Source organism: Watersipora subatra, chromosome 10 (assembly GCF_963576615.1).
Source record: "Watersipora subatra chromosome 10, tzWatSuba1.1, whole genome shotgun sequence".
NCBI lineage: Eukaryota > Metazoa > Bryozoa > Gymnolaemata > Cheilostomatida > Watersiporidae > Watersipora > Watersipora subatra.
The window spans coordinates 38570331-38592621 of NC_088717.1; the positions used below are offsets into that span (position 1 = coordinate 38570331).

At 34.7% G+C, this 22291-nt stretch overlaps 2 protein-coding genes across 2 annotated transcripts; both read left to right on the forward strand.

The window, feature by feature from the left end:
- Positions 1-202: 202 nt before the first annotated feature.
- Positions 203-1186, forward strand: LOC137407044 (craniofacial development protein 2-like). The gene has a single exon (XM_068093649.1). The coding sequence runs from the start codon at positions 203-205 to the stop codon at positions 1184-1186; it is 984 nt and encodes a 327-aa protein (XP_067949750.1).
- A 12505-nt stretch (positions 1187-13691) lies between these two features.
- On the forward strand, positions 13692-21536 carry LOC137407045 (uncharacterized). Its single transcript, XM_068093651.1, has 4 exons — positions 13692-14253; positions 15743-15753; positions 16008-16340; positions 21390-21536. Exons 1-4 carry the CDS (start codon positions 13692-13694, stop codon positions 21534-21536), a joined length of 1053 nt encoding a protein of 350 aa, XP_067949752.1.
- The last annotated feature ends 755 nt before the right edge of the window (positions 21537-22291 follow it).

The window sequence follows — 22291 nt, forward strand, 5'->3', positions numbered from 1 at the left end:
TCCCAACCAGCATGCAGGCGGTGGAAGTTTATCAGTCGCTCGTCTCTTGAATGGAACAGGAGAGATGTTCGGTAGTTGCTTTCACGACTGAGCAGCCCTTCTTAGGGACCGCCCTGCTCACCTCAATCCGAGGAAGGGACTAGAAAAGGTGTCCTATACATGGTCTGTTCCTTTTCTCACCTGGCTGGATTACTGCGTCCAGATGGTTCACCTAATTTGCGGTAGAAAACAACAGATTACACTAGCAACATGGAATGTACGCATGCTCATGGACAATCAGCGCAGTGATCGACCTGACCGTCGCACAGCTTTTGTGGCACGTGAGCTCAGAAGACATGATATTGATATTGCTGCACTACAGGAGACAAGACTTGCTGATGAGGGCCAGATGACAGAGGTGGGAGGTGGTTATACATTCTATTGGAAAGGGAGAGATGCTAAAGATCATAGGCTGTATGGGGTAGGTTTCGCTGTTAAAAATGAGCTTGTTAAGCACATGGACCATCTTCCTGTTGGCATTTCAGATCGACTGATGACCTTACAACTAAACATCAGTAAGAACAGGAAAGCAACCCTGACCCGTGCCTATGCTCCGACCCTGATGGCCGAGCAAGAGGATAAAGAGCTATTCTATTCAGCTCTTGATGACACTGTATCGCATATTCCTAGAGCCGACAAGGTTGTGCTTCTTGGAGACTTTAATGCAAGAGTTGGTACGAACAGCACGACATGGAAGGACGTCATCGGCAAAGTGGGAATTGGCAGTATGAATGACAATGGTCTCATGCTTCTCACCAAATGTGCAGAACTTAACCTTGTGATTACAAACACCCTGTTCAGACAGAAGAATAGAAGGAAAACAACCTGGAGGCACCCTCGCTCCGGTCACTGGCACTTAATAGACTATATAATCACCAAACAGCGGGACTTGGCAGATGTAAGAGTAACCAAAGCGATCAACTCAACAGATAGCTGCTGGATGGATCACAGATTGGTAAAAACTCTGCTGAGTTTCACTCTACAGCCCAAACAGAGAAGAGCTAAACGGACAGCAAGGCCAAAGTACTACGTGAATCTATTCAATAAACTGGATGTGAAAAAAGACTTTCAAACAAAAATCAATGAGAGACTATCAGCTGAAATCAACTCTATCTATCAGCTATCAACTCGACTTGGACAAATCTAAAGAGCTGTATCACTAAGATATGCGAGGAGGTATTAGGCAAAGCGAAAAGGCACCACCAAGACTGGTTTGATGAGAATGACCTAGAAATAGAACAACTTATAAATAAAAAATGATCTAAATTTGCAGCCTGGCAAAACGATCTTAGAAACAAGGAGAAACAGAAGGCATACCACAGCATACGAACAGATGTGCAGCGACGAGTTCGAAGGATGCAGAATGAATGGTGGACACAAAAGGCAGAGGAGCTTCAGAGCTTGGCGGATCAGAATAAGACAAGGGATTTCTTTGCAGAGACACGAAAACTGTACGGTCCTCTGTCACATGGCTCTGTACCTGTTCGAGACAAGAATGGTGTGCTCCATAAAGACAAAGATGCCATCAGAGATTGCTGGAAAGAACACTTTTCAAATTTTTTGAACCAAACATCCACTGTAGCTGATCCAGTCCTGCAGAAAGTCCCACAGCTGCCAACCCATCTGCAGCTAGGAGAAGAGCCAACACTAGTCGAGACGAAATACGCCATTCGAGCAATAAAGAGTGGGAAGGCTGCTGGCGCTGATGGAATACCTGCAGAAGTTTTCAAGCATGGTGGAACTAAACTTACCAAGAAACTGCACTGCCTTTTTACACTTGTGTGGACAACTGAGAAAATACCTGATGAATTACGTGATGCACTGATTGTTACCATCTTCAAAAAAGGAGATAGGACGATGTGTGGGAACTACAGGGGGATATCCCTCTTGTCAATAACGGGGAAGATTCTAGCTAGAATTCTGTCCTATAAACTCTCCGGTGTTGCGGAAAAAATTCTTCCAGAGACACAGTGTGGTTTTAGGCCTGGCCGGGGTACAGTAGATATGATATTTGCTGCTAGACAGATCCAGGAAAAATGCTGAGAACAGAACAAGGACCTTTACATGGCCTTCATAGACCTTACCAAGGCTTTCGACACTGTTGACAGACAATCTCTATACAAAGTACTTGAGAAAATCGGCTGCCCTCCCAAATTTGTGGCTATTGTGCAGCTTCTGCATGATGAGATGAGCGCATCAGTTTTGGTGGATGGCCAACAAACAGATCCTTTTGGAGTAAAAACTGGGGTGAAACAAGGCTGCGTGATTGCACCAACGCTGTTTTCTATCTACTTGTGTGCTGTACTGCACCTTGTAAAACAAGAACTCTCTGAAGGTATCACATTGAACTATCGAATAGGCGATCTGTTCAACCTGCAGAGACTTCGTGCTAAAACTCTAACTTCGAAACAAAGTGTTCTTGAGCTCCAATATGCTGATGACAATGCTCTCGTGGCTCATACAGAAGAACATTTTCAAGTAGTCATGACAGCTTTTGAAAATGCTTACAGGGCTCTTGGACTCAAGCTGAATGCAAAGAAAACTCAAGTATTGTACCAGCCGAAACCTGGAAAAAACATAGTCACTCCACGCATTGTTGCCGGAGGCGAACCACTTTGCCTTGTAGATGACTTTGTATACCTAGGTAGTAATCTCTCCTCCAAGGCCGACTTAGGGAAGGAGATAGAGAGAAGACTACAAGGAGCTAGCATAGCATACAGCAAACTGAGACAAAGAGTGTTTGAAAATCCAGTCTTGCAAGTCGACACCAAGCTAAAAGTGTACAAGGCAGTAATTGTCCCCACACTACTGTATGCCTCAGAAACGTGGGCTACTTACAGCACTGACGCCAAGGTTCTGGAGAACTATCACATGAGGAAAATGAGAGAACTACTAATGATCAAATAGTCTGACAAACGCACTAACAATAGTGTGTATCAACAAGCTAAGATGTCCAGCCTCGAAGGTATGATCGTTAAGAACAGACTTCGTTGGGCTGGACACTTGGTTAGAATGCCAGACTGCAGACTACCAAAACAGATTTTGTATGCCGAACTAGAAAATGGGAAGAGGTCACAGGGGGGACAAAGAAAGCGCTATAAAGACTGTCTCAAAGATAGCTTGAAGCGTTGTCACATCAGATGTGAAACCTGGGAATGGAATGCCACGAGAAGAACTGGACGGAGAACTCTAACTCATAAAGGGGTGAAGATACTTGAAAATGAAAAAATGTGTCACAGAGAAGAGCTCAGGGCAGCACGAAAAGTGCGGCTTAGCTCATCTGATACTTTGATGAATGATGACTACCAATGTCCACATTGCAATCGTCAATGCAGAGCAATGATCGGACTACGGAGCCATCTTAAAACACACCAAACACATCAATAAAGCAAGCAGACATCTTACTCTAAAGAGAGGGATTGCATAAAGAGAGATTTTGGATCCTATGAACATCACACTAAAAGTCCTCTGACACATAATAGTTTAACATCTGCTTTTCTACTAAAGTTTCAACAGCTCCTATACAAGGTGTTTGACTAAGGCTAGCTAGCATCTCACTCGCTGAACCTTTGGCTCAACTTTGAAAGTTTTTTTAGCACATTTTCATTTTAACGTTTCAACTGAGATGATGTAAATTATTTTTTCAGGGAATTTTTTCTTTCTTTTTTAGCGAAAATGACAACTTACTTTAGTAATGACAAGATGAGTAGAGTATCCTGCTAATTCCGTGCATCAACCCGCATTTAAAGTTCAGCAAAGAAATAGTCGAGGCACTATTAGAAAAGAAGATTATAGCACATTGCATAAACTTAAGGAATAGAAAATACCATCTTTAGAGATTTATATATGTTACAGCCAATGTGTGAAGTCAGTCAACTTGTAAAATTGCTGAAACCTTCAAGCATTTTACAAATAGTCTATAAAACTTGTTCATTTTTTTGAGAGAATGCCTTGAAATATTGAAATGGAGTAAGACAAGTCATTTACTTCAAGTAGAGTACCAACTATCACATATTTGCATTCTTATATGGTTTAGCTTGCTACTAATCAGTACTTTGAAAATAATTCTTTTAAGAAGTACAACATAAGATACAACATAATGTTTGATTGAGGTTATGAAGGTTATCTACAATAAACAAATGTTCATATAAAATACCTAAACCAGATGCTTAGATACTTGAATAAGCTGTAAAGGGTAGCTGTTTACTACAACTACTGGTGTGCTAGCTTTAACAATAAACTTATACAAATTTTTAATTGATCTTATCAGAAAGTATCAGTATTTTTCTATCATTTGTGATTGTTTTTTACGTTTGAGATGGCCTGAAAGCCAATAATACGTGCGGAATGACATCACTAGTTGTTATCATTGCAATAGTTGATATTCGTTATTGCGTTCAATTTGCAGCGTTACGCGTTTCTATTTTGTCGATCTCTTTGCAAGTATAAATGTTATCATTACATTTTTGCTTGATCTGAGCCTTTTAACCACGATCAGGTTTTGTCGATTTCAATCTTGAAACATCCTAGTGTTAAGTGTTACACATTGACTGTAATATACCGTATATCTATATAATTTTAGCGTTTGTTGTTTGTTCTCGGGAAGTGTAATTTTAGTGATGAAGTTTTTGGAACAAAAAACCTGATTGCACGGGATTTTAACTCGGAACCCCAAGATCTCCAGACAGGCGTACTACCCACCACACTAACCATCGAATTGGTAATAGTATAAATAATTGGTGACTATTAAGAACTGATTAATAATTAATACTAGCATAACTGATGCGTAATTTCGTGACACCCCGTAACGTCAAGCTGACTTCACAACTCTTGTTATAGTAAAGATTTAGACTAGCTTAAGTAACTAGTTTCGGTTACTCAAATTAACTGGGTAATTATTTATTACCTGTGCAACACTGAGTATTCATCAAGTAGTATCATATAATCAGCTGACAGAAAGGCAGCAATATTAAATAACACTCTGATTTTATGAGCAATAGAAGTAGGCCTATTTAATCTGAACTGACCTATTTTTTATCTCTTACTAGCATTAGCTTAGGAATACCCAAAATCTCTTAAACTTTCATTCTGATAATCTGAGTTCTAACAGGTGGATGTTTAAGAAACTGATTTTCAGAAATCAGATCGAGTTTTGAAACCAAATATTTTTGAGAACATGGTGGAAAGCACGCAGTGTGTAAAGTCTAAAAAAAATCAGCCAAAAATATTAGCATTTACGCGTATAGACAATGAAAAATTGAGATTTATAAATATTTGAATTAGAAATAAAAATGACAAAAACATGATTGGCGGGCAACGTTAACACTTATCAAACTGCAACAATAACAATCATTCCGTTGTTTTCCACTAACACTTTCTAAAATGGGAAATAATATACACTTACTCAGCCAAGTCTAGCACTGCTGAAAATGGAGGAAGATACAGCAGACAGATTAGAGCCCAGAGGAGTGCATTCGCTATAGTTGTCAACCAGAAATAACTACAAAAATAGAGTTGCGACCAATTAACCAACTTTATTAAATAAAACACATAATATGTTGGTCATTATTGTACAAGTCAAAAATTAGTAAATCAAAAATGAAAAATCTCTTCACTACATAACCACTTTAATGACCATTATATGTTATGGCAAACTTTCGCTTATTCTATAAAAATCTTTAAAATTTTTTAAATAAAGTTCTACCAGTTAGCATATAATTTATACTTATAATAACTACATGCATAATTATGATAATTAATATAATAATAAAACACCGAATATTATCATTATAATAATCTATATATATATTTCTCAAAGTATGTCTGTATGTCGTATATCTGTGTGTCATTCCAGCTATAGCTATTATTAGAATAGCTGTAGCTGGACAACAATGCAGACGCAAAGTCATGGCTTACTGCCATTAGAAGCCTAGCTTATTAAGCAGCTTACTGAAATTTTTTATTAGAAATGTACCTGGCTAACAGCTTGAAAGTTACAATTGTTTGACAAAGTTTTAAAACCTTTACGGTTGTTTTTATTTTTCTCTTAATTTATTTAAACTACACAAAACGTTTCTCTTATGATATGTAGTTTGAAAGTTAGAATGAGAGTTATTGTTATATGTTAAATACAAATCAATTTTCTGCCCAAAGATCTTTTTTATTACTTAGGCAACGTCAGGTAGTACAGCTAGTTGACGTATATAACTGAATAATTCCTTCTTAACTGTATTTAAAATGACAGCTGAAAGAGACATGAAAACCTGATTATCGATTATCGATGCACATTGAAGCTTAGCTAGGTAGCATCCGGCATAAATTATTTTTTTGCTCATTACGGAGGTTGCTGATTACTATAATATTAAGATGAAAGAATTCAGCAAATGTTACAGTTTTTATTTGTAATTTCTAAACTTGAATCGAAAGCAAATTTTGAGTGTTTACCGAATGTTTAACAAAGCTGGAAACCTGCTTCTACAATTTTTAATCATAAAATCTCCATTGCGACAAAAACATAAATTTATAAAATGATGGGTTCTAAGTTGCGAGTTGGCTAACCAGTTAATGATAAGATTTTTTTCTTTGACCTGCTAATCAGACAAACTGCGGCCTTGAATTATACAGAGTTATAACCAATAAATATATAAGCAATATTTGTAAAGCATATTCCTCGTATTATTGATCGAAGTGGCCTCTGACAAGACAATTCAGTTGGAAGAGACATTGACTATATAGTATATATATAGAGGAATATCATTGTTTGTTGTTGTTTTTCTATCATTCATATGTCTAGTTTTAGCAAATAAAATCTAGCAATGAGAAGTCTATTTCGCAGAGAATTTGATCTCAGAACCTCTAGGTCTGAAGACCAGCAATCCAAACCATTCTACATTACAATCATTCAACTGACCATAGCAATGGGTGATTGTGATGTCACTCATTACATTGGGTAAAATACTCATGCTAGCAACATAGTCTCACACTCATGAGAACCATGGTGATCAGAATGCTCATACATTCTGATCGGTGCGAGGAATGGAACGATTATTAAACTGGCTTCAAAAGCGCTGTTGTTTTAGTAAAGATTCAAACTACTAGCTTACGAGATAAATTACCCTAATTCATCGAGCAGTTATTTTATTTTCCATGCAACACTGGGCATTCAGTAATCTTTACTATAATAAGATCAGTGTCTGTCTGTCCATCTGTACAGAGTTTGAGGTTAGAATGAAATATCACTTTCAACAAGATACGGCTTATTACCTTCAGCTTGGTAGACCAACCCTCTAACACCTGCACCAATCGAAAACCTTTACGTATTTCTGAATAACTGTGAGAATACTTATTATTTGTGTTCTATCAGCATACCAGACAATCACTCCCAGGACACTAACTTTTCAAGGTAATAGTATATATTATAGCAGAGGATTAACTAAATTACGTGCGTAGTTTTAATGAGAAAAAAAAATATTTAAACAGCTCTCGAATTTCTGGTGCTGATTTTTAAGCCTTTGGATTCTCTTTTGTTACAAATATGAATAAAAAATCAGTTGAGTGCACAACAAATGATCTTTATAAATGATCTTTGGTGCTGCGTAAGCTCACAACAATTTCAAACCAACCTGTCTATATGATGGTCTACACAGAACTCATTGAAGAGAAAAAAGAGTTCAACAATTAAATAGAAGGAAACAATTTTGCTACCACAATGAATGTTTTCTCCTACAGAATTCACTCTGACACCGTACCAAAGTAGAGTCTCTTGTTTTTCTTCTTCTAGAATATGAGCTGCTGTCAACTCTTTTATATTAAAGATCATGTTAAAATGATGAACATACTGACAAAAGTTGAGAAAATACTTCAGCACTCTGGTAGGTCAAATTGTAACATGTTTTGACTGGAATTATGCTGCATCTATTTGATCTGCATGTAGATAATTTTTTGCGAAAGATCAAAAGTATATTGTTTATCAAAATTTCAAAGTTAAGCAAAAACTAATCACTTAATATTAATTGTATAGATAAATATACTAAGATGTACATTGTATTATACCTTCCTAATTGATACACTACTCACCTTTTTCCATGAAATATAAAATCTAAAAGCGGAGATGGGCACAGTACTAGATTTACAACAGATTGGGCGATCCAACCAGCTATCATCCAGTGGTAAGTCCATTGAGGAAACTGAAGAGACAAGCAAGCTGAAGTTTTAACATATGAAAACCCCAATATAAGAGTTACATTGGGGTATAACCTTATACCACTTAATGATATAAGGTTTATACTTACACCTTATGACGTATAAGTATATGTATATACATACACACTTATAAAGTTTATATGTATGCAACTAGCACAGGTACTCAGCATTAGTCCAAATAGTAAAAGATATTTAAAAATAAAACCAAACGGATATGCTATAAAAATGTATTTAATTTACGTGGCAGCAAATGTGTGATGGGCCTTGTGTAGTCCTATCATAAGTCCTGTTACACTTTTGCTTATTACCATCTTGTAATAATATTTATTAGATAATTGAAATGTGGTCTGTACAATCTTATGAATGTTCTGGGCTTAATCTTGAGACACTATTTTTGGAGTGCCTCTTGGTACACAAAATATTGGGTTTTTCTATCTGGTGTCAAAACGTACAAATTTTTAGGGTTGCCAACCTTTGAGCAGCAACATAAAGTTGATCACTAGAAAACACAGACTCTGTTAGGTTTGTAGGGTATCGAAGGCCTAGTTTAAACACAGTAGACACAAAAATAAACATTTTTGCAATTTATATATTAAACTAGCTGTGCTACCCAGCGTTGCCCGAATATTAAAAATCAGCTTATAAACAGTGAGAAGTAATGAAAGTTGCCTGGCACTTACTATTAGCCTGGCACAATGCCAATAGATAATTTGAGTAAGCTTATAAATAAGATCTACCCCCTTCTCGTGTTGTTATGCTATAACCTTACGTCGTAACGCAGAGCAGTAGCGTATTTGTCTTAAATAGTCTGACAATTCCTGAATAAGACGACATTTAGCACAGATCAACAAACCAATTCCATGTTTCATTCAATGATGATTTACAATTTTATAGACACGGTACACTTTTATTGCGATTCAACGCAAACTTTTTGGTGCATGTAGCTAATGTGAGATTCTAAGGCTTGCTTGAAGTCATGTTGAGACAATGGTACAGCGTTAACTTGGACACTTTTAACATAACAGCAAACAATAATATCTAAAGTTTATCTTGTTTTGTCAAAGAACAGTAGTAACTGGCATAAGTTATTGCAAAATGATGTCGGAGAAAAATTACAAATATTTGCCAAAAGATATCAAGTTTTACCTTCCCTGTAGGTACAAACATAAATATTGTGACTATCAGAAACAAAAAGGACAGTGAAAATGAAGAATGAAGAGACAGCGAAGAGTTGCTTCATTGTACAAAAAACCCACGTTAAAAGTAACAATCACTTCAACATACCTTGTTCAAAACCTTTGGAAATGCTGTACAGCTGAAAATGTAGATGATTGACCAGGAGAAATAAAGAACTCCAAGTATCGCTGGTGTACTATGAAGCTGTCAATGAAAATAGGTTCAGCTGTGTTTATAAAACGTGTTTCTAGTACTATCTAATACTACACTTACATTGTAGGTAGCGTATCTATAGAAGTGTAATACTCCTATTATTACTAGTAATACTACTTATACTATTACTACTACCAATAATCTTACTAATAGTCACATATTTAATGGTTGCTTTTACTGTTGCCACTACTACTATTACTACTACTCTTATTATTACTACTACGACTACTACTACCACTACTATTACTACTATTATTAGTACTACTCCTACTATTACTACTACCACTACTATTACTACTACTACTACTACTACTACTACTACTACTACTAATACTACTAACACTACTAACACTACTACCACTACTACTACTACTATAACTAATACTACTGCTACTACTATCGCTACTACTGTACAACTACTGCGACTACTACTGTGACTACTACCATGACTACTACCGCTGTTGAAACTATATCTCTACCTATTGTTGTCCCTAATGTTTCTAAGGCTACTTGATACCATTAGATAGATATACTATAGCTACCCACTACCACTAAGTAGTGTTCTGTTAGGCCTAGATTGATGGCTGTTCCTTGTACTCTGATCATGATACAGTTTACAAACATCAAAAGACATCCTGGAATTGCCATCAGCTGCATAAAGTTTTTGGAATGCTCATGTTTTTCTTCTTCTGAAAAAGAAAAGTATTATGTTGGGGTGTCAAGTAATAGTGGTTCATCAGTCTCACTCTAGTATTTCTTATGCATAAATGTCTTAATCCAGAATTTACGCACTTTCAAAGGTTGCCTTGCAACAAAATTTACATTACAGTTATTTGGTACCCAAATATTCACCATGTCTTACACTGCTGTGTTGTAGGTACAAACTATGTGGAGATTAAAAGTTCAAAAACGAACAGTTAAGAAAATGGTCATAGGTTGAAATCCCTTATTTTGATGAGGTATTTAAGTCGACGTGGTTATTGCTTTGACACATAATGTTATCACGTGAAATGAAGGACCTATAAAAATCTCAATATAAAATGTCTCGTAGCGCTAGTTTTAAGACAAACACTTCAGGTTCTACCAGAAAGCCCTTAATATAGATGCTCACTACTTGACAGTTTCATTTCAGCTTGGTCTAGTCATCTAGTCGTAATCTGATCATGTGACCTATATATCCCCCAAAATGACGTGAAAAATTCCTGCAGCATTTTTTGACCATCACAGGTGACCAACAGGCTCCTCATGTTTATTGGAGGATGATATACACTGCCTCAAGCAAAAATTTAAAAAATAAACTTGTTTTTTGGCTAAGTTTTGAAATAAAAGTGCTAAAAGTGACGGCATTACAATTATAATGAAATAGACACGTAAGAACAATAGACATAGTTTTATTTAAGCCGTAAAGTTTATTTGTGAAAATATTTCGACGAAATAGAGATCATGAAAGGGTAAAGAGAAGCACATCGTGTTCAACTAAGTCACCTTTTAGCCGTTTTGTGAGGGATTCCAACCTACGGTAGTTTTCATGATGGCTGCCATTAACTGTTTGTTTTTGAGCTTTTAAAAGCTTGTAATCACATTTCCACATATTCGGAATCTACAACACAACAGAGTAAGACATGGTGTACTTTTTGACACCAAATAAATGTAACGTGAATTTTGTTGCAAGTCAACCTTTAGCAGTTTCGGTCTTCTACATTACATACATACAATGTAGATGTTTCTTGTTTCAATTGTAGATTTCTTGCTCTAGTGTTTGACATGTTAAAAATAATTTTTTTAATCAGCTAGGTCACTAAGACAGGTTTTGTATTGTGTAACACTGCACTAGCACTGTGTACATCAATGCATCACTCTGGTAGTTTATATACAAGTGTCTGATTGCGTACTTAACCAACATACATAATGGTTGGTGGAGTGGTTCAAGTGCACAAATATCTTATATTTAAAGTTTTATTGCTAAAAACTTTAAAATATCCTAAAAGTTTACCAAAACCAGTAATTTACTCATAATAGCTCACAGTTATTTTATCTATTATATAATCTTATGTCACTTACCTACCTGTGGGATGGCAACTCCAAATATAGGAATGGTAAAAAGCAGAAGCCCACCAATTATAAGGAAAACGGAAGCATAACCTACAAACTGCAAAAAAATAAATGAGTATAAACTTATGCTTGGTTCCAAATTAATCTTTTCGCAAGAAGTAAAAAAGATGTTTCATTGGAAGAAACACTCGCGAATACTTCAATTTTTCTTTGCTATTACCCAAACTATTTCATATCTAACCTTGAGTCTATAGTATAGCTGAAGTTTATGCAACTTCTACATTCCTTGTGTTGGAAATGTACCAATGTGAAGAATTATAAGAAAAAAGTTTTTCTCATGTTTTTTCTGAAATCTAGTATTTATATGCTTAACGTTATATTTCTAGGAAGATTTTAGCTAGTTTGGTAAAGTTTTCTTAAAATAAGTTGAAGACTTTTGTGCATTCAAATCAGTTAAATTGGTAGAGTCTGCCGTAAGTTTCTATTTGTTTATCCCTCCTGTTTCCTCTAGCTCACATGCAAAATTTGACTATTCATCCGTACATCATTGCCACTGAAAAAGAACCATTTTGTTCTAAATATATACCCTTGACATAAGACACAAGCGAAGCAGTCTTTCACATAGAAATGATTGTTAGAAATCAGCTCAGCATTACTATGCACGTCTACATAAACCTGAATTGTTCACCCAGAAGGACGGTGAGCTCTTTTGACAAAAAAACTAGATGTGAGACTGAGATTTAAAACGTTCTAGAAAAACTGAGAGCAAAAAATTGCTGGAAAATACTCACAAGGGTTGCTGAAACAACATGTTAACACCATCTTGTGTCTTTTACATCTAATCATCAAATTGTATACCTTAGTCTTTTTTCAATTTGATAAATATAAAATCAGATTTTGCTACAAACTACAAACAATAGTTTTAACAAGATAACTGGTGATGTATGTTTACTCCTACAGGTTGTTGTTCACTAGATGTTAGTTGGAATTTCCAGATATTTCAACAAAATCTGACATGTTTTTTGGAAACATGACATGTCACTTTGGAAACATTTACACTGGTAGCATGTATATATTGGGAGCAGTACACTAGGAGCATGTACATTTGAACATATTACACACAAAAACTTCTACTTGTAAAAGATGCTGCTCCGCAACATGGCATTAATTGATTTTTTACGCCAGAACATTTAGAAAACACGTTTAAAAAAGGAAATGGTTACATACTTATATTGGATTTTTAAAACGTAGTCTTACTTCATCTAAAAAGCCTCCCAAAGCTGGTCCAACAGCACAAGAAAGACCTATCATCACCTCTGTGAGCCCCTAAAACATATTCATCATGTAACTCAATGGTCACAAGTCTAACATATTACAGGGTGTATACTAAATTCAAAACACTTAAGGTTAGTGTAGAGAGTAGTTACTATCTTCACTGTAGGAAACAGTAATCTAATATAATCATCTAAATATGATTCTACATTTTTTGCAAAAGAGCACTTTTTGCAGTCCTACTTAGATGGCTCTAGGAAAAATTACGAGTGGCTCTTAATTCTATGGGTGTATCAATGCACTCACTATAATAGTGTTTGATGGAAATCCTGAGGCTTTGAGTAGTATACTGGTAGTAGAGATATTTATCAAGGTAGACCCAATACCAGCTAGAGACCTCAGCCCTATACTGAACACCAGAAACCACTCTTTGTTCCCCATTTTATCTATATACCTGCAATAAAATTAAGAAAACATTTGGAAACTATCTGAAATATAGAGGAAATAAATTAAAAAATAGGAAGCGACAGAAATGAACTGCATGTAAAACATAAAATGATATTAAACATGGCTTCTACTAAATATGTTTATTAATTTGAACAAACTTTGGATTTTAGATTTAAAAAAAGTCATGATTTTACTTACCCAAATATTATAGTTGATATACTTGTGGCGGCTGTTCCCACAATACACATGCTTTTTGGTGGCCAATGCAGCAACTTCAACATAAAAAACTAATGCAAGTGGATGTTATAATATGTGTCACTATCGCTATAGCTATAGCTATAGCTATCGCTATAGCTATCGCTATAGCTATCGCTATAGCTATCGCTATAGCTATCGCTATAGCTATCGCTATAGCTATCGCTATAGCTATCGCTATAGCTATCGCTATAGCTATCGCTATAGCTATCGCTATAGCTATCGCTATCGCTATAGCTATCGCTATAGCTATCGCTATAGCGATAGCTATAGCTATAGCTATCGCTATAGCTATCGCTATAGCTATCGCTATAGCTATCGCTATAGCTATCGCTATAGCTATCGCTATAGCTATCGCTATAGCTATCGCTATAGCTATCGCTATAGCTATCGCTATAGCTATCGCTATAGCTATCGCTATAGCTATCGCTATCGCTATAGCTATCGCTATAGCTATCGCTATCGCTATAGCTATCGCTAACACTATCGCTAACGCTATCATTTTCGCTATCACTATCTCTATCACTATGACTATAGCTATCAATATTACTAGCACAATTACTATTTCTATTTCTAGATGTATTTCTATTACATATAGTAAGTGTGGAGAGGCCGACTGTAATAAGTAAATATCAAATATAAACAACTTAAAATAAAAAAATGCATGCATAAACAATGTTAGTTCAATATTTCTATAGTGTAAAATAGACTAAGGCCGTATCTTTTTTCCCACCTCTACCTTTATACTGTCCATCACTGGCGTTCTCAAGACTACGCCTTGGTTTGCCTCGCTATATCATAAGCAAAGTGACAAAATGATCCTCTTTTCGTTTATTGTAATTTATGTTTTCTGTTTCACAAATGTATAATTCTAACTTTCATATTTGGTTTTATTTAATTTTATGCAATGCCTAAACTCATATACGGTATACAATTACCAAAACAATTTCAACAGTTAACAACTAGACATTGTAGTCTTACAACAATATTAACTCTTGTGTTTGACAACTTTGATCTATAAAAAACATTCTTAGCATAGATTAATTCTGTAAGTTGAGGTTGGACTATATAGCAAATATAGTATGACATGATATAATACATTATAATATAAGACGAAATAACATAATATAATAAAGATAATAATATATAAAATAATTTAATGTAATAAAATCTAATATAATATCTAGAAATATAGTATTTCTGGAAAATCTACATGATGTTGGAAAAATCGTTTGTTGAGGAAACTAAGTTGAACGGTATAGCTTGGAATTAAAGGGTTGATCTAATAAACCTATATTATCTACATGTATTAGTAGTAAAATTAACCATGATTTTTATTGTATAATAGACAAACTTTGGAGTCTTAGAGAGAAGAGGAGTGGCACAATACAAATGAGGGTTAAACAAAATACATGCAAAAGAGATGGACCTAAATACAACAATTCTTTTAACACCATATAGGGTGTTGTTTTTATTAAAATTATTACTAGTTTAAAATTTCCAAAATTTTGACTATTATCCTATATTCTTCATTAATTTGTCAATCTAGGACTATTATATTGACAAATTTAATTTTTTTCAAACATTTAAAAATTTTGAATAATGAAATAAATCACTTTAGTGTTTAAGGTGCTGGAGATCCTATTTTCAAATAAATATAATTTGCTTTACAAGTAAAAGTTCAATGCTAGTCCTACAGCCTCTGCTCTGATATGGTCCATCGCAAGCAATATAGTACTTACAATAGAGCCAAATATTGGAGAGAAGATAAACTTTACAAAGTCGAATGAAGCAAAGACAATTCCAACATCTGTCATAGTCAGGCCCTGAGCTAGAGCCTTATGTGAGTAGAATGGGTAAATGATTGTGTCACAGGTTTTTGCCATGAGCTGTGCAAACAGCAATGTCGTCAGCATCACAACATTTCTGTTCATCTTTTTATTTACAGCTACTGTTTCTGTTTGATTGTCAGTTTTTGTTGACATCAAAGGCTTCCGCTCTGTACATGACTCCATTGTTTAAAACCTGCAAAAATGTTGTGTGTTAGTAGAATAATAATTATGATATTCCTGGCAGCTGACTGTAGAGGGCTTACAGGTGAGTTAATTCAGCTCAGCACCAAAATAACAGGTCAACAAAACATTTAAAAAATGTACATTCTGATGAAGTTTTTGTTGTCAGTGAATTAAATTGGGTCTTAAAAATTTCAAATAAACTTTCAAGAGGTTTCAAAGTTTAATTATTTATTGGATATAAATGTTTAGTTAAAAACCATTTTGGAAATGTGTTAAAAATTCTGAACTCAAAATATCTACTTCCTTTTGTCGTAACAAAGACGTAGGGTAATCTAGCTGTTTGGTGCTGGTGAGCTCTTTGGTGCTGGTGAGCTCTTTGGTGCTGGTGAGCTCTTTGTTACTGGAGAGCTCTTTGTTACTGGAGAGCTCTTTGTTACTGGAGAGCTCTTTGTTACTGGAGAGCTCTTTGTTACTGGAGAGCTCTTTGTTACTAGAGAGCTCTTTGTTACTAGAGAGCTCTTTGCTACTGAAAAGCTTTTTGTTGCTAGAGAGCTATTTGCTACTGGAAAGCTTTTTGTTGCTAGAGAGCTCTTTGCTACTGAAAAGCCTTTTGTTGCTAGAGAGCTTTTCGTTACTGAAAAGCCTTTTGTTGCGAGAGAGAGCTCTTTGGTACTGGTACAATCTTTAGTACTAAAGCTATGAAATTCTTTAGGTACTGATAAAACCAGCCAAAATTGAAGTAGTAATTTTCATTTCCTAAGTAGGTAACAAACTGCAAGAATAAAACATACTGAAGCTGCCTTAACCCTGCAGAGCCCAAAGGTGTTATTAAGTGTGTGAAAATTGTTTTCTGCTGGTTTTGATTTGTTTATAGGGTAAAAAAAGATTCAATTTTAATTTTCGTAAATTTTCATTTTTATGACTTTTTAAAATGTTTCAATTTTAACACGTTGGGCTAAAGAAGATTCAATTTAGAATGTTTTAATAATATATTGATGAACTTTGCAAAAATGTAACAAACAAAATATAGCAACTATCAAAGCAGAATTGAAAACATTGTTCAAATAAAATTATTCAAAAAAGTTACAGATGATTGTCAAAGTCACATATGGAACCGCTTGACAAAGTTTTTTTTTGTTTAGACATAACCAACATCACATTTTCCAGACTGAATGTTGCTTTGCTCTTCAGTACACAGGTTGTACTGCCTTCTTTTTTTAGCCATTATAAGCCAATGATGATAGCCGTCCTATTTTAATGTCTTTGCATGGTGCCTTCTTGGCACACTTACGTGAAACTGCTACAGTTGGCGCATCATCTGTCGCACCTCCAGTAGGCTTGATGAGGCTGCTGGTGGTAATTGACTGGAAACAGCGTCTGCCTATAACCTCTTTTGCTGGTATTGCCAGCAGTCGTCAATCACGGTGGTGGAGTAGCCAGGCATTGACGATAGCAACTGTTACACAACTTTAGAAGAATTACGTGTACCACCTCTGTGATCTCATGAGAATTATGTCTTCCCAAGAAAAATCTAGCAAATCCACACTTCCCATATTAGTATTGTAGTTTTTGATAATTGCTAGCACTAGTACTGGTATAGCTGGCATTGATAGTGCTGGCATGTTGTTCTTTCGCATTGCTTTACTGAGTGGCTCGATTCCAGTCTCAGTAGAAAGTATAGAAACTGCCCGGTTGTGGAAAAAGCGTACTGCCACTATGTTGTGGTTATAGATATTTGATGGTCATATGTGTTTAGTGTAAAAATAAATTTTTAAAATAAACTAGTCGGTAGCCATTTACTATTACTAGTGAAGCATTATTATTACATTTCTAAAAGAAAATCCTGTTTAAAACTCAATGACTTTGACATTTCGATGAGACCCATGGTGCTGTCTGGGACCCAATAACTGTCTCAACTTAATACTAGTTCCTTGTTTAAGCAGTTTTATTAAACTGATGTGATGTCAAACCTGGTTATATGAAACATGTTGAGGACACAGTTGTGTAGCCAGACGATGTAGTTGTATGTTCGCTAGCTTTTTGTGTAAATTTTATATTTCAATAGGTAGTCAATTGATTTGAGAGCTTGGCTTTTTTAGTTTTAGTAACACACATAAATACATGTCTTATTCTGGTGGTAAACATTGTCAATAAGTGTTGACAATAGTTCAGCACCTAAATGAGCGATTTGTCACTTTTAATATTAAGCATTATATGTCAATGCTAAACAGTCAAAAATTGATTATTGACATGTTTACACATATTATGTTGATCTGTTATAGATCAGCATATAAAACGAGTTTTACAATATGCGAACTAGTTGAAATATATAAAGTGATAATGCTTGAGAAATTCAAAACTACTGTACAATCTGACACTGCTCACTCAGTTCAGTTATGAGTGGCAAATCACTTTCATGCTGCCCAAAACTCAAATCACTTTCATGCTTCTCAGAACTCAAATCACTTTCATGCTGCCCAAAACTCAAATCACTTTCATTCTGCCCCAAATTGCTGCTAATCATTTCAACTACAGCTGTTGGTGTGTTTCACTGTAGTAGTTTACAGACTAGCACTTTGAAGTATAAACTTGCACAGCTACCTTTATTCAACACTTAGCATGCTTGCAGGCTCTCAATCACTTTGGACTTTGACTCAGATAAAACCTTGGATATAGCGTTTTAATTAATTAGTGAAGCTAAAGAGGTGCATTATTTAAAAAGAATAATTTAACTTGCCTGCATCTGTTACTCATTTGATTTATTTTTTCTATCTTTATGCATTGCAAAATTAGAATAAAAAGCTGTCTCTTGATATACATAAGAAACTCTTGATATCTATAAGAAACTGTTGAGCTTCTTTTCAACTGTGATTTATAGCAGTTTGTAATATCACAGAACCAGAGAAAGTTTGCTCTACACATACTACTAAAGTTTACTTAGTTTTTGATAGAAAGTATAATAAACAGCAAAGCCAATTTTAACAAGTTTAAACTGAGCGCTGCCATCATATAAAAGCATTTTAGTTTCCTGATTTTTAGTAAAATGGAAATATTTAAGCTGGGTTTGTAAAGTTGAGAGTTATGTGCAAATATCTAGTGTGTGCAGAAAGGGAAACAACGAATTAAAGTAGTCGCAAAATTTTTTTTAACTGGTAAATTGTTTTAACTCTTTAAGTAAAGGAAGAAATTGGTTATGACTTAATGTATACAAAATTACTTTGCTAATGGTATTAAAAAACCAAAAGATTAAAATGCTTTGAAAACTACTTCAAAATATATAACTTTAGGAGAAAATGCTATTTTCAGAGTTGTTGGTTCTCAAAAATAGCCACCATTTTTTTGCAAAATGTATTTATTATAGGATTGATATCAAATCCCATCTTTGCTAGAAACAGTTTTAAGACTCAGAAATGATAGTTAGCGTTGAGTTGAAGAATCATTATAAGAAGGTTGTAATGTCCTGTGTGAACCAAGTTGGAGTTATTCTTTCATTGTTTTATTAATTGTATTTTGTTAGAGTTGTTTGACAATGTATTATAGGTGACACTTTGTTTTAAAGAGAGCTCGTTTTGTTTTTGCCTTTCCTGTTTTGCAAATTACAAAGCTGCCTACGTGGAATAAACTCGACTTTTAGAATTGAAAGAAAATACAATGACTTGACATATGTAATACTATCATGCTAGACAGTTAACTTACAGTAGAATACAGCAACGCTAAATCTCTACCGTAACAACAACCTTCTCATGTGTGTTAAACAAGAGAGTACTTCAGAAAAGGCTGGGAATGTTGTTTGAATACTGTGACAAAAAGAAGCACCAAAACCAAAAATTGTTTGATAAAACACAACTAAAGTGGTTAACTCTGCTTTGCTGCAAAGGTATCTGGTATTAATAGACATGTATTATTATATTACTATATAATGTATATTATGTAGTATTATTCCTTGATAGGTACAGGGTGGTAAAAAATTGCCCAACTTATTTTCTACAATGAAAAAAGGTTTGCATTCTCATGAACAAAAAGGTATATTTTGAATGAGATAGGTTTTTGTCCAAAATGCATTGTTATAACTTTAAAAGTTAAAACTTTGAAGTTTAGTGCTTGTACTCAAAACATCACAACTCTTCAGTATGTATCAAGTGCTGACTCTTGATTAATACACAGTATGGAAACTTAGTAGATAGTTAGATTACCATGATACACACAACAGGAATATACAAAATAGGAGCAGGTATTGACAACTTACCTCAAGCTACCAGCCAGCTTACTACATCAACAGAAGCAAGCAGTATGTAGCCTTAGTAAATGTCACTACAAAGGGGTGCTCCTCTAAGTACAAACTACTGGGGTATAATGGCGATAAAGAATCAAGGCTATGACAAATTAAGAAGTTACATAGCCATGGGATGATTAGGCCTGTTTCACTCTAAGCCTTGTTTGATGCTTGGCAATTAGAAACAACAGCCGGTGATGCATGGCTCTCAAACCTTTATTTAGAATTGTCTTAGCTTGGAATTTTTCAAATACGAGGTTCAAAATTTCAGTGAATTTTTGATTTTATACTCCAAGTTATTTTCATTAGATATTATTTGCCGCTTACTGAAAGTTTGTAGATTTTCAAGTAAAAGGGAAAAACTGGTGAAAATAAAATATCACAAAAATTATACTAATTAAAATATAAAATTAAAATTATAAAACATATAATAAGATATTTAAAACTTTACCTAGCCGACTTATGAGTAAGTTACACATCTTGTATTTCCTCACCTCTACTTTTAAGCATACACTTTTGTTTGAGTATTGATAATATCAAGATACAAAAACACTTTTATTGCTTCTTATTTCACAAAATTACTTTTACATGCAATTTAGTTTTTCACATTTACATGTAACTGTTTTACGTTGCTTAAAATTTTTTTTGTTTTATTGGTATGTATAGTTATTTGCAGTATCTATTTAGAAATTGTTGTAAACTTTTGGGTAAGGAAATAAATTAAATGAATTACCAAATGTTTTTATCATAATAATATAATAGTCTTCACATACACAAAAAATATCAAAATAAATTAACTCAATTAAGGTAACCTCTTTAAACATAAAATGGAAAACTAATCAGCATCAAGCATTGAATACATCAACCAATAAATAATAAAATAATAAACTCCATGGCCGGTTGAATTTTCGTGTTAATTGTAATAAGCCAATCTTTCTTTGTTACGTTTAGACTATTTAGATTTGAAATAGGTTATGATAATATTATATTTTAACAGTAAAAGCTGCTGTTAGAAAAAAGTAATGTAATGATGAGTGAAAAGGGCATCAAAAATGTAATCCAATAAAACTAAATAGAACCACTCACAGATTTACACAACCACTCACAGACCTATATAACCAATCACAGATCTACATAACCGCTCATAGATCTACATAACTGCTCACAGATCTACACAACCGCTCATAGATCTACATCACCGCTCACAGAACTACGAAACCGCTTGCAGATCTACATAATCACTCACAGATCTACATGACCTCTCATAGATCTACATAACAGCTCACAGATCTACATCACTCACAGATTTACATAACCGCTCACATATCTACATAACCGCTCACAGATCTACATAGCCGCTCACAGATATTCATAATCGCTCACAGATCTACATAACCACTTACAGATCTACATAACTGTTCACAGATCTACACAACCGCTTACAGATCTACGTAACCGCTTACAGATCTACACAATCACTCATAGATCTACATGACCTCTCACAGATCTACACAACCGCTCACAGATCTACATCACTCACAGATTTACATAACCGCTCACAGATCTACATAACCGCTCACAGATCTACATAGCCGCTCCCAGATATAGGCCTGCATAACTACTCACATATCTACATAACCACTCTAGATCTATATAACTGCTCACAGATCTATATAACCCCTCACAGATCTACATTACTGCTTACAGACCTACATAACCACTCACAGTTCTACATAACCGCTCCCAAATCTACATAACTACTCACAGATCTACATAATCGCTTACAGACCTACATAAATACTCACAGATCTACATAACCGCTCACAGATCTACATAACCGCTCACAGATCTACATAACCGCTCACAGATCTACATAACAACTCAGAGGTCTACATAACCGCTAACAGACCTACATAAATACTCACAGATCTACATAACCGCTCACAGATCTACATAACAACTCAGAGATCTACATAACCGCTAACAGACCTACATAAATACTCGCAGATCCACATAACACCTGACACCTTCTGCATTTATAGAGATGGGAGTAAACCAAATAAGAATAATTCAGATTGGTGAGAAAAATACTGCGGTATTTTTTAGCTGCCAATAGCTTATCTGAACTCAAATTTACCTCATCAGTTAATAAGATGTATCAAAGTCTCCTCTAAGACGTTCTTAATATTATAATCATCGTAATATTATTCACCATCTTAAAATGATAATACTAATAATATTACAATAAAATAATAATATAAAAACTATAAGATTGCCTCAAAACTAGTCAACCATAATAGGTACAGATTAGTAAATTGATAATAGGTTGGTAGAAAAACTGATGTGG

Bases quoted from the DNA above. Each gene is read 5' to 3' on its own strand.
- LOC137407045 (XM_068093651.1), top strand. From the start codon at position 13,692: ATGCAAGTGGATGTTATAATATGTGTCACTATCGCTATAGCTATAGCT. The intron at 16,341-21,389 runs GTACTGGTACAA...AACCGCTTACAG, and splicing joins TTGCGAGAGAGAGCTCTTTG to ATCTACGTAACCGCTTACAG.
- LOC137407044 (XM_068093649.1), top strand. From the start codon at position 203: ATGGTTCACCTAATTTGCGGTAGAAAACAACAGATTACACTAGCAACA.